Source organism: Lutjanus erythropterus, chromosome 1, assembly GCF_056507025.1.
Source record: "Lutjanus erythropterus isolate fLutEry1 chromosome 1, fLutEry1.hap2, whole genome shotgun sequence".
Taxonomy (NCBI): Eukaryota; Metazoa; Chordata; class Actinopteri; order Lutjaniformes; family Lutjanidae; genus Lutjanus; species Lutjanus erythropterus.
The window spans coordinates 14,289,783-14,306,428 of record NC_139317.1 but is presented as its reverse complement, the minus strand read 5'-3'; the positions used below and the strand labels follow the sequence as shown (position 1 = coordinate 14,306,428).

The 16,646-nt window shown below is 37.4% G+C and overlaps 2 protein-coding genes across 2 annotated transcripts; one reads left to right on the top strand and one right to left on the bottom strand.

Moving 5' to 3' along the window:
- The first annotated feature begins 3,160 nt into the window (after positions 1-3,160).
- On the top strand, positions 3,161-10,442 carry LOC146332710 (AP-1 complex subunit sigma-2-like). The gene is made up of 5 exons (XM_084714060.1): positions 3,161-3,340; positions 3,825-4,003; positions 6,187-6,295; positions 6,419-6,556; positions 8,149-10,442. The coding sequence occupies exons 2-5, from the start codon at positions 3,825-3,827 to the stop codon at positions 8,194-8,196; spliced, it is 474 nt and encodes a 157-aa protein (XP_084570186.1). The 5' UTR covers positions 3,161-3,340; the 3' UTR covers positions 8,197-10,442.
- Positions 9,964-16,311, bottom strand: zrsr2 (zinc finger (CCCH type), RNA-binding motif and serine/arginine rich 2). The gene is made up of 11 exons (XM_084713938.1): positions 16,017-16,311; positions 15,331-15,410; positions 15,135-15,228; positions 14,937-15,045; positions 14,679-14,765; positions 14,222-14,260; positions 13,382-13,512; positions 13,060-13,273; positions 11,878-11,933; positions 11,652-11,761; positions 9,964-11,565 (listed from the first exon to the last, which is right to left on the bottom strand). Exons 1-11 carry the CDS (start codon positions 16,058-16,060, stop codon positions 10,646-10,648), a joined length of 1,884 nt encoding a protein of 627 aa, XP_084570064.1. The 5' UTR covers positions 16,061-16,311; the 3' UTR covers positions 9,964-10,645.
- Between the last annotated feature and the right edge of the window lie 335 nt (positions 16,312-16,646).

Here is a 16,646-nt window from a genome sequence, read left to right as displayed (position 1 = left end):
ATTCCCTACCATTGTGGTAAAGTGTACTTCATGTGCACCCTGAAAATATCTCTTGAATTTTTAAAAAATGTTTTCTTGACAGCAAAAACATCTTCTTGTTTTTAACCAACTGGTATCATAATTTGCACCATGGAGGGTTACATAACGGATACACTAGCATTTAAAACAGGGTTCACTTCTATGTCTAATTAACTGTTGTACTTTTAAAAGTTTTTATTCCAGATCGCTGACAGATGAATCCTGTAACTCAAGTAACAAGGTCTTCCTCAAATCAAGAAGAATCTGCAGTGCAATTTGTCTTTATTGTAAAATGCTATTTGACCTTTCTTGTTTGCATTTGGGTGCTCACTGTGAACAGGAGGCTCTTTCAAGGACCTAATACAATACGAGCAACCATATAAATAAGCAAGTTATAGTTTCTTGTTCAGTTTTGCAGAAAGCCCAACTGGAATGAGGCCACACTTTGCAAGTTAATGTATGTAATATTAATTCCAGATACTCAAACTTAGCTAATAAATGTTGAATCACAGAAGAAAACATTATTATTTTTAATTATTAGTAGGCGTTATACCATTTTCAGCTTCAGTTGAAGAACCTGTTGAGCATTGATTGTTGTACTCAATTACTACCACTAGATGTCAGCACATCACCCCCGATCACTGCTGTAATCTTCTAATCTTTTCTCAGATTTCATATCTTACTGCAGCAAATTGTGATTTTGATCTGGAGGGTAGCAAACAGTAAGAACTTCTCAATAAGTACTATAATTAACAAAACCTGTTAAATAAAAATAATGTTCACAATCTCATTTTACATACCGAAATACAAACAGATTCTTACCAGGGTTGCAACTATTATTCTCATCACTTAATATGTGAATGATCTGTCTTTTAGTTTATGAAACAATCATTTAAAAAAGGACAGAATAATATCCTGAAAACTGCAAGTTGATGTCTACAAATTAACTGTTTTGTCTGACCAGCAGTAAAAAATCCAAATATATTTAGTTTATTATCTTAAAGAGACAAACCCACAAATTGAAATATCAAAATAAAAACTAGAACAACCACCTCACAGTTGTATGCTTCTGCCAAACAATCAAGTTGCAGTTTACGTCCATGTTTGTCCTGACTCATTATATACGCAGTGAGGATGGAATTTAATAAAAGGTAGCAAATATATATCAAAAGAACAGTTCACCACAGAATTAAAAATACATATTTTCCCTATTGCCTATAGGAACTACTTTCTGTCTATTAGAAAATAGTTCTGGTAGGTTCTACTGCAGATATAAAGTAGTTCCTACACGAAACTTCTCACAGAAAGTCTGTGAAGTTTTCAAATTAATCTATTCTTGGTGCTTTTTAGTCCCATTATATAGGAGAGCAGACAAACACCTGTATGGCTGATATCTCAGAAACTCTGCAACTCAAACCAAAAACATCTAGATGGATAAGCAGCACTACAGGCCAGGGAAAACACTATGTATTTTTATTGTAGGGTGAACTGTCCTTTTAACATACTTACTACCTTTTATTAAATTCCATCAAAGTCATCATTATATACGTTATATAAGTCTTGGACAAACACAGATGTAAGCTGCAACCTGATTGGCTGGTGGAGGCATACGAAAGGGGGCAGTCGCTCTAGTTTCTATCTTTATATTTCAATTTGAGGATTTTCCTCTTTAAAATAATTGACTGAACATATTTGGATTTTTGACTGTTGATCAGACAAAACAATTAACGTGTAGACATCAATTTGGGGACTGGGAAACATCTAAAGGAGACTAAGGGTAAATTTACTCAATATTAGTTAGTTATCTAGTATTATTTCTGTTAGGTTGCCTGCCTGCCCTTGGATATTTATCCTCGGATTACTTCCACCAACTTTAAGATTGTGCAGCAGATGTTGTTGTTAAGATGTCACGGGCCTATTTTTTTGCTCATAGCATTGCTGGGACACTGTGATGATCTGACTGTACCACAGTGGTTGCTGTGTCTGTCTTCACCGTGGGGATTTTGATATCTTACTGTCCATTTGTGCATATTCAAATAAATGAAAACTTTAATTACATAAAGTTATAATAATTGAGAAAACTTTGGCTCTGTTGTTTGGAGTTGACTTTTTGTCTACAATACTCCACTATATTTTATTCAAAGTAAGCTCTTGCACTGTGAGCATTTAATACTCGGCTGTGTTAAAAACTCAATTCTGATTGGTCAGTCACAACATTCTAAGGTCTGTTATTACAGTTTAAGGGACTGTTGCTATGAAGAACAGGTCATTGCTATGGACACAGTTTTGATTACGGACAAGAGCGATAAAATCATTTTTAAATCCATAAAATCTGTTTTAAATTCATATTTGGTGTCAAATTATTGTTTTGGTTTTTTTTGGTAAGTAACCACGAAATCCTTGGGATAACATACTTCGAGCAGGTCATTACTGAGAAATAAACAACAAAAAAGGTGATGTAGAAGCCTGACATGAAGGAAAGGAACCTGGAACCAATTTTGACTTCATGAACAGAAATTTCAGTTTGCTGACATATGCCTGACATTCATTTTGTTCCACAGTGGTACAATGCTCTCTGAAGGTATCATCCAAATAAACTCAACCACCTACTGTCTGTATGTGTCTTATCACAGCACATCAACATATTCATCACAGAATTTCACTGTTATTTAATTTAATTTATTATTTACTAATATTTAGTTTAGTTTACAGTATGTTTGACTTGTATATTGACACTCTCATGTTCCTTTTTTCACTTACTTGCCCAAATATAATACAGATAGATAGATAGATAGATAGATAGATAGATAGATAGATAGATAGATAGATACCATTAAAAAGTGCAAGCATGAATGATGATTACAAATTATTTAAAAACAAATAGAAGATAAATATATTTAGTTAGACCACTGGCTAACATATGTGTATGTATGCATATATAATACCTCATTTGGTAAGACAACCTGTGATTTTTTTTTTTTTTAGATTAATACCAAATAAAGAGAAGTGAAAACAAAACCGTGGCAAACTTTCAGCGACAGGAAGCCACAGCTGCATGCTAGGAACAACGTCACGAATAACGGATTCTTTAAGCCAATCAAATTTCACAGCTGTGGCTATTTCGGCCAATTGCAGCACCGCTGTCTTAATCGCTGTCTCATCAGCAACCAGCGTCCGCTAGGTAGTTTAGCATCAAGCTGGCTAAGAAGCTAACGTACGGAAACCCAGAAATATCTGTTCACTCTGCGTGGTTATGAATTTCGCTTGAATTTTCTGGAGTTACATATCGTCCAAGTGACTAGAACCGAAGGCTCGGTCGAAGGTAAAGAGTCGTGTTTACTTCTCGTATCTGCTGTAGCTAGCTAAGCGTCGCAGGAGGGGGCGCAAATGACACATAACGTGTTGTTGGTGTCAATATGTGGCGATTTAGCACGGTTAGCTAACAAAAGCTAATGAAACTTTGTGCAAAATGCTCATGTGCATAAAATTTACTAAAGTTTGGATATATTCGAGCAGATCGCTTGGTCGTATTATCCTCGAAAATACTGCACGTATTTCCTGCTCGGGCGTTTTCTTACTTATTATTCCATGCCATGCACTGAATTAACTTTCTTGGCATGGAAAAATAATATGCATAAAAAATGTCACATGGTTGCTGATTCCTTACCACCGACGCAGCCGTCTATCATTTTTGTTTTCATCTTGTGTATTCCTCTGCATGCATCCTCGCCCTGAAACATTGTAATTTAATGTGGACCCCCATCTGAACCTGTGGAGAACTTTAAACCGAACTTCCTCCTCCTCAGATGCAGTTCATGCTGTTGTTCAGCCGGCAGGGAAAGCTGCGCTTACAGAAATGGTATGTGCCTCTGTCCGACAAGGAGAGGAAGAAGATCTCCAGAGACCTGGTCCAGACTATACTGGCCAGGAAGCCCAAGATGTGCAGCTTCTTGGAGTGGAGGGACCTCAAGATTGTGTACAAGAGGTCAGTGAAAAAGAAGTTTAATTAGTGACTGTGATACTCTTACACTCTCTCACTTTGTCTTTCCCGGATGGCATTTACAATATGCTTTATTGTTTATGTACACACTTGGATGCATATAGTATGCACCTACATACAGTAAACATATGGATAAACATGAAGTGGAGATTGATTTCACTTTTTTATACCTTTTCAGGCCCTTTTCTTGTCTTCCTTAATTCTCTCTGGCTGTTTTCAGTGTTGTTACTCAACTCATCTGTGAAACTCACTTCTTAACAATGGCAAGGTCAATTGAGATAATTTAAACCAATAAATTGGGATGCAAAATATAGTAAAAAAAATCATGTTGCAATGATTTTGACAAATGCAATAGAGGAATAATGATAATAATAATTTTTGCATCACAATTAATTTTAACAGAATAAAAAGTCATGCTGTTGTGACATTTTTTGTGGTCTGCACCTAACATGTTTTCTTACATCTGGAGAAAAAGATTTGTAGGGCAGTGCATCCCTGCATCACTGTACTGCATTGTCATACTGTTTTGTCACACATTTTCATTTTCTTTATCAAAAAATGCAGCTCTAAGTTGTATATTGCACTCATTGCCATATTGAAATTTTGGTATTCTATTTATTAGTTGTGCAGCTCTAGTAATAACTCAATTCGGTCCAAGTTATCTTTGTAAAAGGTGCTGAGTAGTTTTTGCCATTTTCAATGGCATCTCATGATTTTCATCACCAGATGGAGTTTGCTCAGTTTGTTATGGAGATGGTTTAATTGTTAGAACGTGACCTAACTATGGAATTTCTGTCATATGGTAACAGGTGGTTGTATATGGGGGAGAGACTGCACTGATGGAGATTCTTTGTTGATGAAGACTGAGATTACTTTATTTGTTTATTTGATGGGGACAGCACACATGAATTAACAATATAAGACGATCAGTATCAAAACACAAGATATGAACTTGCTGGATTATAGGAAAAAATGGTCATTTTCATCCCTAGTCCCTAGTTAGGTAACAGAGACATTACAAATGATGATGCGCAAATAAAAATATACAAAACACAAGGACAAAAGACTAAAAACAATGCGGTTGAAATCCCTGGAAAAAGATAGAAAGTGGATCTTGATGTCCTTGAGTGGAACTTATGGAAGATTACTTAACTTACTTACTAAACTGTGATCTAAATAGGCTACACTCTGATTGTTAATAGGATGTGTTAATGTTTGGTTTGTTACATCACTGGTGTTTCTGTGGAAGCTTGCTGCCGTTGTTTATGAAGACCAGTGATTCAGTGATTATTTTGTCAAGCACAGAGATTTCTGGCATTTAGATCTCACCTTCTGGTGTGTTATAAAAGCCAGAAACACCCCCTCTCTGACAGCAGCTGCCAAACAATGGAGGACAATGATACAAATATATAAGAAGGGCCTGATTTTCACCCAGCTAATGAGTGCTGAGTCAAAAATACAAAACACACATTTACACGAGTTCAAGAAAACAAAAAAACTAATAAACAAAGACAAACAACAAAGCAGCCAGGAGGCAGTTACACAGTGGTAGAAGAGATGTTTTATTGCATCACTGAGTTACCTGCTTCTCTGGTACACCTGTAAAATTTAATTTAATCTCCCTGCAATAAATAGTGTCTGTGTTAAGAATATGATGCTCCACTTTTGGTCAGAGATGCTGATAAAACGGTTTTGCTATTTTATTTAATCCAGGGGTTTAAGTGGCAGGAATTGTTTTATTGGTTTGTATAATGTCAAGGTACACAATGATGTAGCTATAAAGCAGAGCCATAAAACATTAAGTATAATCTTGCTATTCAGGATAATATAATAGATTTTCATATTAAAGCTTTTTGCATTTGTTTTTGGCATTTATAAATATTCTACGTGGAAAATGAACAATATGGGAAACTAATTTTGTGTTTTAATGTGACTTAAAGTCATATAGAAGAGCACCAAATACTTGCACACACTCACATTTTTCTTTTTAAGATCAACTTGACCCACTTTCTCTCAGTGCACATATGCAGTGTGGAATGATCACAGCTGAGTTACCACTCATGTTAACTCTGATAGATTTCATATCTGCTGAGAGAGCAAAAGTGCTATGTTTTGTACGCATCACCAGCTTGTTAATCTGTGTGTTATTTACTTCCTTTATGTTGTAGATATGCGAGCCTGTATTTCTGCTGTGCAGTAGAGGATCAGGACAATGAGTTGATCACCCTGGAGATCATCCACAGATACGTGGAGCTGCTGGACAAATACTTTGGAAGTGTGAGTCTCATAAACATCACAAATGTAACATGCTGATTGATAGTGTGAGGAAGGGGGGGGCATTTAAAATTCAAGGTTTTCAGTCAGGATTTTGATATGCTGCTGCTGTTTGTGGCCTCACAGGTGTGCGAGTTGGATATTATCTTCAACTTTGAGAAGGCCTACTTTATCCTGGATGAGTTCCTGCTGGGCGGAGAGGCTCAGGAGACATCCAAGAAGAACGTGCTGAAGGCCATCGAGCAGGCTGACCTGCTGCAGGAGGTACACACAGTTCTTTATCAACAGATAACTGAAAATGTTAGACAGACTGACTATATCATATCTGGTCACAAATGGAAGAAAATCTGTTAATATAAAAATTATGCCAATTATGTTTTTATTTGTAGGTCTGTTTACATTCAGGGTGGAAAATTAGCACCAGCCACCAGCTAAATGTTGGTAAAATATAAAAGTGGCTGGTAGGTTTCAGACACAAAATTATGCTTTACTAGTCAGTGGCTGGTGAATTTGATTATTTATCTGTCAGTGGCTGGTAGATATCCACATTTTGAAAAGTTAATTTCCCACACTGCTCAAAATTTTTCCTTTTTTATGAACACCGTTTGGTTGTACTAATAATTGATCTGTTAAAGTACTGTATATTGAATTGAGTTTTGAAAAAGACGGACAGACATTAGTGTTAAGTCAACAGTACTTGGATTAGGGCGGCAACGGCTGTAATTACACTGAAATATTTTCACTGCTGTTGAACCTGCCGGTAATTGAAGTTTGGTCTGTGAAATGTCAGAGAACTCAAGGTTCAGTCTTGAATAAGAGAAATAACTTAAAATTGAAATACCTTGTTTTACTCTAACAGTCCAAAGCCCAAACATTTTTACTTTAGTGTCAATTAAATAAAAGAAAAACAAAAGCAAATTTATAGCACATTTGCTTGAAAAATTAATTGAAAAACAGCTCAGCAGTTATTAGTTTTGACAGATTCATTTTCTGTTTATCGTTGCAGCTCCAACTTGATCAAAATTTGAAATAAACATACAACAAGGAGTATGTTTGTGAAACAGCCCTGTTTTAATACTGATGCCTCTGTGTCTAAAAAAACGAGACTATCGACGAAAGAATTGGCTATTTTTATTATATAGTGTTGTTTTTTTTTTTCCCACCGGGCCAGATTTTTCTTGAAATCAGATGAAACATTTAACAGTGTGCATACTGGAAGAGCCTATGTTTACATTTTTCCAGTCAAAGTTACACTGAGTAGTACACTGGTCAGTTACATAAGCAGGAGGAAATTTTTGTTTAATTTTATTTTTGATGTTATTTTGTGGTTATGGCTATGGAAACACCAGAGGTTTCGTCCAGAATCAACACAGTATGAACGTTCCTTGTAGCTGCTTGAATTTCACTCAGCGTTGTTAATGCTGAACCAGACAGCAGGGTAGAGCAAAGATGTTGATGTATTGTTTTTTTCACCTTGCAGCCCTCTACACCTGCCATCACCTGTTTATTTTAAGCCTGCAGCTCTTGATTAATACCTCTCGCTCCCCGGAGCCAGTGCACTAAAGCAAATGCTGTCCAGCATGTCTGCATTGCTGTCTCGCTGTAGTCATTTGCAGTCAACAGATTCGGTGCTCAGTGATTTATTTATAGCAAAGCATGCAGCACTATTGTAACAACAGCACGTCTGACGGTGCAGGCCAAGGTTTAACTCGTTGGAAGGCCTCTTGTTCCCATCACACATTTTGTAACTTGTAATTATGGCTCATGTACTATTAATTATAATTTGGAGGGGTCCTTTGAACTACAAAATGTGTGACAGAGAAACGAACATTTTTCTTTCCTCTGTTTGTCTGCAGGAGGCCGAGGCACCACGGAGCGTTTTAGAAGAAATTGGGCTGACATAAATCATCATGCTGCTCCCGTTTCCCAGATGCAGATCTGACAACCTCCCTGTCTCTATCCTGTCTTCTCCCATTCACAGTGTCAGTGTTGTATGTATATACTGTAATCACCATCTCTGTACTGTATTATTCTGTACTGTACTATCTTGTAATGTCCTCTCAATGTGGTGCCAACTGTGGTTTTAATGTGTCTCCTATGTACAAGCTCCCTCACTGTATACTGCAGTACTATTAGCATTCTTCACTCCCCCGACTTCTTAAAACTCCACAGAGTACAATGTAGCGATGACATGAAAACTCCAGCATCATATTAAGATCATCCATCACCACTGAATGCAGAGCTGTATGTGCTGTTTTGGCTTAAAGGACTTTATGGTGCTGTTGTAGCTGCAGTTGGCGCCTCTCGTGAATTACCATCACATTCGAGTCACAGAGCTAAGCATACGATTTCATGAAATACTCTGCGATCTTTGAAAAGCCAAAGAACCAAGGCCGTTTAATAGAGATGAAACTATATGAAAATGTCATATCACGATTATATTTGCCAAAATTATTGCAGAAATAATTTCCCCAACCTCTGAACCATTTTAAATGGCATTGTGTCTGTTATGACGTCAGTCTTTCCACTGACGCAAAACAAACCCATGTTGCTGCTACGCCTGCATCTGGAAGACTGTTGCTAACTTTGGTTGATGCCATACAGTCTTAAAAATTTGAAACGGTAATATTAATTGTCAGGAATTGTATTGCAGATCATGAAACTGATTTTCATTCCCATTGTTTAACGAAATTTACAGCTGCTCTGAAGGTATTTCCAGACTCCGACTTGAATGAAAAAAAATATTCTTTTTGCAAAACAGAAAAATATTTAGACATTATATTGCTTGCATGCTAGCTTCTATCTTTTGGTATTTATTCTTCCAAATGTTCTGATTCTCAGCTCTGTGACTCAAATATAAATGGTAAAGCATGAGGCAACAACTGGGGCTGTGGGAATCACTGGCACTGTTACAATCACATATACACGGGTTAACTCAACCCAACAATTCAGTTAAATTAAACTGTTACCCATAATCAGTATCAGTGTTTATGTCCAGCTTTGTGTTTGGTGATTCTAATCCAAAAATTTGGCATTTCTTATTTCCTTTTCTAATTGTTTACATTTGACAATAGCTGTTTTTGTGTAATTAGTGTCTCGTTTGTTAAAATTGTCATTCTGTTGTCTTTATTTTTCTGATAATTTACTTATTTTCCTGACAAACATTTGTTAAACATTGAAGTTTAGGTCAGTCTCTCCCTTAGTCTTAGGTCAGGATAGGAATAGTGACCCAAATTAAAGAAACACTATTTTATGTATTATGATAGTTTGGCTTAAAGACTAACATACGACCAAAGAACACTGTGTTTTACCTTCTCTATGGTGTCTATAGAAGGCTAACATGGCAGAAAAGGGATTTAGAGCTGCAGGGTGTTTGATGAAAACATGTACGTGGGGATTATTTGGCCACAATATACCAGTATTATGTAATTATTCCAGTCCATTTAAAGTCAGGTCTATCCTGAGTTTCTTTGTGGAGTAGGAACAGAAGATGAACTGCACATATCAGGGTACATCATTAATATTCATCACTGTCAGCTTGTTCACTTGTCAGTAGGATGCAGGAAAACAAGCCAACGAGTAATGAATTAATTCTCATCCCAAACTCTACGGCAGTCAGATTTTTTAACTGCATTCTTTAAACCACAAAGTGTTTTTGTTGAACATTCATAAGTAACTATTAAACAGGTTCATCTTTTATTTGAGCAAAGAAAAAAACACTTTTTGTATTAAACACTGCCAACACATTTGCCAACATTTTTTTCTTATATTTGAAAGTTATTAACAATAAATGTATTAAAAAAAGAAAACCCCATTTGTTTGTCTTTTGTTTTATGTTTTTTTTACTCTGCAACAATAACCATGTAGTGCTACAGGTTCCAGTTGATTGAGTGTTCAATTATTAAAGCAACAAACTATTTTCCAAATGCTAAATGTCACATATGTACATACCAGTGCTAACCTGCTGTATCACTGCTCACAAAAATGTGATTTATTCCTCTTAATACAGTCACATGTTTGAGGAGAAAAGCCAGGCCACATTTACAGATTTTCAAATGTAGGTGCCACTAAAACCTTGTTCAGACCACCAGCCCAAATCCAGATTGTATCCAGAGTGATTTTATAAAGTCTGGACAGCAAAAAAAACAAACAGAAAAAAAAAAACAACGCGATTTTGGAAGGTTTGAAATGAGATTTCTGAAGACGCGTCTCAGTTGGGACACTAGCCACTCAAATCAGTTTTCAAAGCCTCTTTTGTGTCACTCAGACACTGAAGTCTGAACCTGCCCTTCAATATCAGATTTGAGAAACAAGTCTGATTTGCCTGGAGTCTGAACAAAGCCTAAGAGTTGCTCATGTCACCTCACTTTCTATTTCTGTGTTAATTTGTTCACTTTTCACCTCAGGACTAAACCTCTGCTCACTTTCAACACACTGACTCTCATCCAAGTCATTGTTTTTTGGAATTAGTTCAGTTTCATTCATGTCCTGACAGGAACTCGTTGCAGTGGGATTCTCCGTCGTCTCTTCCTTTGCCTCTTTCTCCTGATCTGATTCTCCAGATGACGATGTCCCTTTAGACGAACGGCTCTTCTTCTTGTGTTTCTTCTTGCTCTTTTTCTTACTCTTTTTTGACTGTTTGTGGCGGCGATGTGTGCTGGCATCATCATCAGGGGTTTTCTCTTTTTTATCCAGTTTCTTGGGGCTTCTTTCTCTCTTCCGCTTGTGTTTTTCCTGCTCTCTGCTTGAGCTTCTTGACCTTTCTCTTGCTTTTCCGTTGGTGTCTGTATCCTTGTCTTTACTGTCTCTGTTTTGACTTCTGTCCCTATAATTGTGCTCCCTGTCTTTATCTCTACTCACGTTTTTCCGCCTGTCTTGCTCTCTGTCTCTACTTCTGCTCCTTGACCTGTCCCTACTGCTGCTCAGATACCAGTCGTTCCTCCTGTCACTGTGTCTGGATCTGGATGACCATTTGTCCTCTCTGTACTGGTGGGACGCCCTCTTCTCTCTACTCCTGCTCCTCCGCCTGTCGCCCTCTCGTCTGCTGTGGGATCTCTCAGACCTCGGTGGGCTTCTGCTGCCATGGCGTTGCCGCCATGATCGGTCTCCGCATCTCTCTGAATGCCACCCGTCTCTGCGACTCCCCCTGACACTGCGGTCTGGTGACATGTGCAGGTCCCTGTCAGCCTCCCAGAATTCATTGCCAGGGTTTCGAAACACGTGCAGGAAGTTACAGTGCTTCCCTTTGGGGCACTTCTGTCTGTCAAATAATCCTGAAAAAAGAGAAGCAAGCACAAGTAAGATTGTAAATACAATGAAATGAATCTTGTGAAACTATCAGTACGAGTCAGTAACTCACCACATATGGCATTCTTCCACCGTGTAACAGGACATATCTCACAGTGAAGCTGCCGACCTGCGTACCACCTCCCGTTGAACTTGATAAAGGCCTCTTTACACTGCTCCTCTCTGGAGAGACAATCGAGAGACGAGAGGACAAAGAATGAAGAGTTTATCCAAAAATACAAACACTGTATGGTTTATTTCTCGGGGAAAAGTCAAGGAGCAGTTGTGTGACGGCTTACGTGTCAAACTGAATGTAAACATTTCCTCTCAGGTGTGGTTCGTAATTGCAGCTGACCTAAAAACGAAAGATAGCAATGAAATCAAACGTAGTTTTAGTGGTCACAAGCTGACAATCCAGCCAGCCAATGCTATTCTAAACTGTAACGTTTAAGGCTGGTTTTTAATTGGCAACTGTTTTGAAAACTCAGGATTTCATACTTAAACCAGATTCGCACAGCACAACTACTACCTAGGGACTGCTGGTAATGCAGAGATCATCTGTGATCTTGATCCTGTGCAAATCTGTCAGGTCCATAATTTGTAAAGTGAAAACTCCACCTCAAGTTATCTACCATATTTTACCAGAGGTCCTGTAACAGTGTGTTCTGCAGGTTTCAACAAGTTCAATTTATTACTTTTCAAGACATTTTAAGACCATTGTGAACAAACTTTAAGACTTATTTTACATCCATACTGGCAAAAAAATCCAACATGTTTATTGGTTGGTTTTGTTGTCTGTCAAAATCGTATTTAAGACATTTTAAGTTGTTTGGATTTTATACTTTTTAGCAAAATTAAGTAAAACTGAGACTTATTCCATGCAAGAAATACAATCTTACTGTATACTGACTTAAATGAAATGATAAACCATCTTAAATAAATTATGAAACATCATTAAGACATACACAGTGAGTTCTGGTGTCTTTGACTTTCTTTAAGACACAGCACATTTACACACATTCAATCAGACAACATGTTTACAGACACTGGTTACTGTAGACTAGTTTTACACTGAAAATTCATGCAATGAGTCAGTGATCAGATTTCTCTACTACACTGACCTTATTCTGAAATCATGTCTTACTTATTTTAAGTATATTTGTGATAAAAGACACAACAAGAGGCGCTCTAACAAACACGCTGCTTTCCTTTACAGTGCAAATTTGACAAATAATCAACATTTGAGTAAAACTGTTTGGAATACAAAGATGCATTAGTTCATGTAAGGATGTTTCTCTTCATCCCACCGTACTGCTGGTACAGAAACATTCCCTGTGTAAAGCTTTTACCAGATGTGTAATGCACACGTGGCTGAAAAATCTAACCATGGGAATCTAGTTTTCCAATCTCCCGTTTTCATTACATAAAACTGTGTTTCTCCTACACATGTTAACACAACAGTTGCCCTGATCTCATCTTACCTTGAACTGCACCACCTTGCCAACACTCTTCAACTCTGGCAGGACATCATGGTAGAACTCAAGGAAAGACTCTTGCAGCTCCTCCTCGCTGTGTTCCAACCACGCATCAGTGTCGTAATCATCGCGCCGTGACTCCTCCATGCCAAATGTTGTAAACATACCACGAATCATCAGAGTCGGGCTAGATGTGGGATAAACGTGCTTCCGAGAACACCTGGAGGTATACAGAAGATATTCTTTGATGCATCTGTACATCCATTCATCACTCAAATAGCACGTTTTCGAATTTAGCATGTCACATCAAAAGAAAAACAAATAGTACCTGTCACCAAACCGACATGCTCCAGTCTTGAGGAAGAAGGGACAGTTTGCTACGTCGCGCTCCGTCCCAAAATTCTCAGAGCTCTCCGTCACAGGAGCCTCAGGATTCATCCACGGTCCTCCATTCTCAAGCTGGAGGTGAGAACATGAACAAAAACGTATATATGCACTGTATAGTTCTGACTTTAAACTAGAATGAAGTGTTTACAATTATACAGTTCATATAGCTCTTAGGTTTTAGTCTTTTACAATGTCACAACACTTCATGAACATGTAGTCCTAAACTTCTGCAAACTTTTTCTGTACTTTTGGTGATCTTGGGTGGTTTAGTGATATTATAGTGCTGACTATTACAATGTAGCTCTTTGTAACAGCACAGCAACCCATAACTTAACATTTTTGCTGAAAATCTCAGTGCTCTCTAGTGGAAAAACTTTGCAATAGAGAAAGTATTTAAAAATTAGTGCAAACATACTGTATCTTTGGCATTCCTGGCAAGTAACATCAAACACATAATCAACACATATTCTTAGTGAGCTAATATTGTCAAATATATAAGTCTGGCCAATTTATCGGCCTAGAAAAATTATATCTACAGCCATAATGCCTTGAACACTTTTCACTGTAACTCTTTTATAGTGCAGTTCCATGCTACAGGAGTCAGATACACTAGTTAATATAACCAGCAACATGGGAAACTCACTTTGAACAAAATATATATTTTAGAATTACCAGTAATGCTTCTTGTCTGTTTTTACCCATGTATTAAATTGATTATGAAGAAGTAATAGTGATTAATACTGCTTTATCTGTGTGATGTGACATTTGTGTGTATTTTTACCTGGTTTTCCGCTTCATCCAACATTTTCTGAACAGCCTCCTACAAATGGTGTAAAGACACGGCTGGTGAAAATGTGCAGAGGTCAACATACTGCAGCATATCTGTTGATATCTGTTCCTGAGTGTTAAGATCACATTCACAAGGACTGGCATTTGAAAACTGCTGGACTTTTTGGAAAGCAATTTCACAGACTGTTTTCACACAAAGTAAAAGATACATCCTTGCTGTGAGAGCGGGAGGGATTTTCTCTTTGTTTGTATCCTTAGTTAAGGAGTTGGATGGTTGAATGTGCCACTCAGTCAAGGAAATTAAAAAAAAAAAATGTGCAAAGCAAAAACACATTTGACAATAGTAGATTATCTGAATCGTCCTGTTTGGATGGATAACATATATACTCATGATTAAGTAGAAGAGGATATATTTCTTTTTGTTTCTATCCTCCCAGGGCCCGTTTCACCTCTCTGCCTCGCTTCTCCTGCTGCTTCTGCTCTTTTTCTTCTTGTTCTTTCCTCTGTTGGGCCTCCCATTCCTCCTTTATCATCCGCTGTAAACACAAATAAACATGAAGTCAATGATATTAGGCATTTTTAAATTGTGAATTTGTCTTCACATTAACATCTGTAATGTCTATAAACTTGCTATGATTACAAAGTGTAATTACTCAAGTTCCTTGATTTGAATATGCTCCATATGATGAATACAAACTGTAGTTTACCTCCTCCTCCTCTCTTCTTTTCTGTGCAGCCTCTTCCCTCTCCAACCTCAGCCTGAATTCCTCCTGGGCAAGCCTTTCTCTTTCCAACCACTCTTCATGTAGCTTTAGTCTGAGAAAACAAAAAAATCAAGGTCTCTGTGCTTTTTATCACTGGATGTGCAGCTGCACAACAGGATAATGACGTTAGTATTGACCTACCTTTCCTCCTCAGCAATATCATAATTTTCATCATCTTCATCATTTATTTCTTCTTCTCCTTCTCCAAGTGTACAGTTTTCTCCATTTTTTAAATCTATAACAGAGTAAATGTTGTGGTTAGTCTGGCTAACAGTGAAGCAATAACTGCTGAAATGACAAGGTGTCAAATTTGACAACACCACTGCTATCTTCGTACCATATTCTCTGGCTTGTGCGAGAGCTTGGCGTTTCCGTTTTCTTCTCTCTTTCCTCAGAGCAGCCCTGCGCTGCTTTTGACTACAGTGAAAAAGAAGACATTGGAAACAACAATTAGATCAGTGAGGGTAAAAAGAAGCGCTCGTGGGGGATACACAGCCATTACAAGGGAAAAAAGACATGACCAAGGTTAAAAATGTGGCACTAAGGGTGCTCTGATCAATCAGCCATGGATCGTTATCAACCAATATAGATACCATAGAATAGAATACCATAGAATGTGTGACCAATGCTCCTACCAGTGAACAGTGATCAGCCCCAAAGATCCTGACTGACTGAAAACTGACCTTTTTTCACAATAGACATTTTGACCAGATTTAACTAATAACATTCCCGAGTACTGCATTACAATCATTGTTGCAATTTGGTCATCAGGATTGCAACGGGAATGATGCAATATATACAAAGACTGTAATATCGTCTCAAAATTGCAAGAAGATTAAAACATACTTCCATAATCTAAACATGAACCTTAATTAAAATAGCTAACCGATAGGACAGGACTGTTACATTCACATTGCAACACTGTAATGGCGTTAATGCTGTTTCTAAAGTTATTGTTTCCCACCACACAGGCATTAGCAAATGATCAAACTATCTCAACATTATATAAGGAGACGCGCAGACCTTAACACAGGAGCAGAAACCTGTGGAGGAGTTGGTGCTGCCATCACAGCTAACGACAGCTAGTAGGTTAGCATGCTCAGCTAACGTTAGCCCGCCAACATATATTAGCCCGTTTTATCGATTTTCACCCGTATTGCGTTTAAAAACGCTCGGCCAAATGTTTTCTGACAGTGTAAATTATTTCAGAGGTGGATTTGGTTTATCAGAGTATTAATATTCCTGAATAATTTTAGTTAGTTGTTCATGTTAGTGTTAGCTAGCAGCATGCAGAGATGTTTTGCTCGTGAATGGGAGAGGAAGTGAACACAAAGTACTTCCGGTTTAAAACCGAGGAAACGAAATGAAACAAACAAACAAGAACCAATGCTATAATTTTATTTTATTTTATTTTTTTGCGAGAAGTTATCTTCTTGTTTTGTGAATGAAACCAATTATTATTGCTTTAATGTATAACTTTGTCAAATACGTACACCTACACTTACAAACTAAATTTCTATTGATAAAATACAGTGTACATTGAAAGATTAGGCTAATTTAAAACAAAAGGTTCTTATTCTAAACTGCAAAAAATTGCAAGCATAGTTCAGTTTATACATCTCTTAATCCTTTTCAGTCTTAGTTTTATTGTAT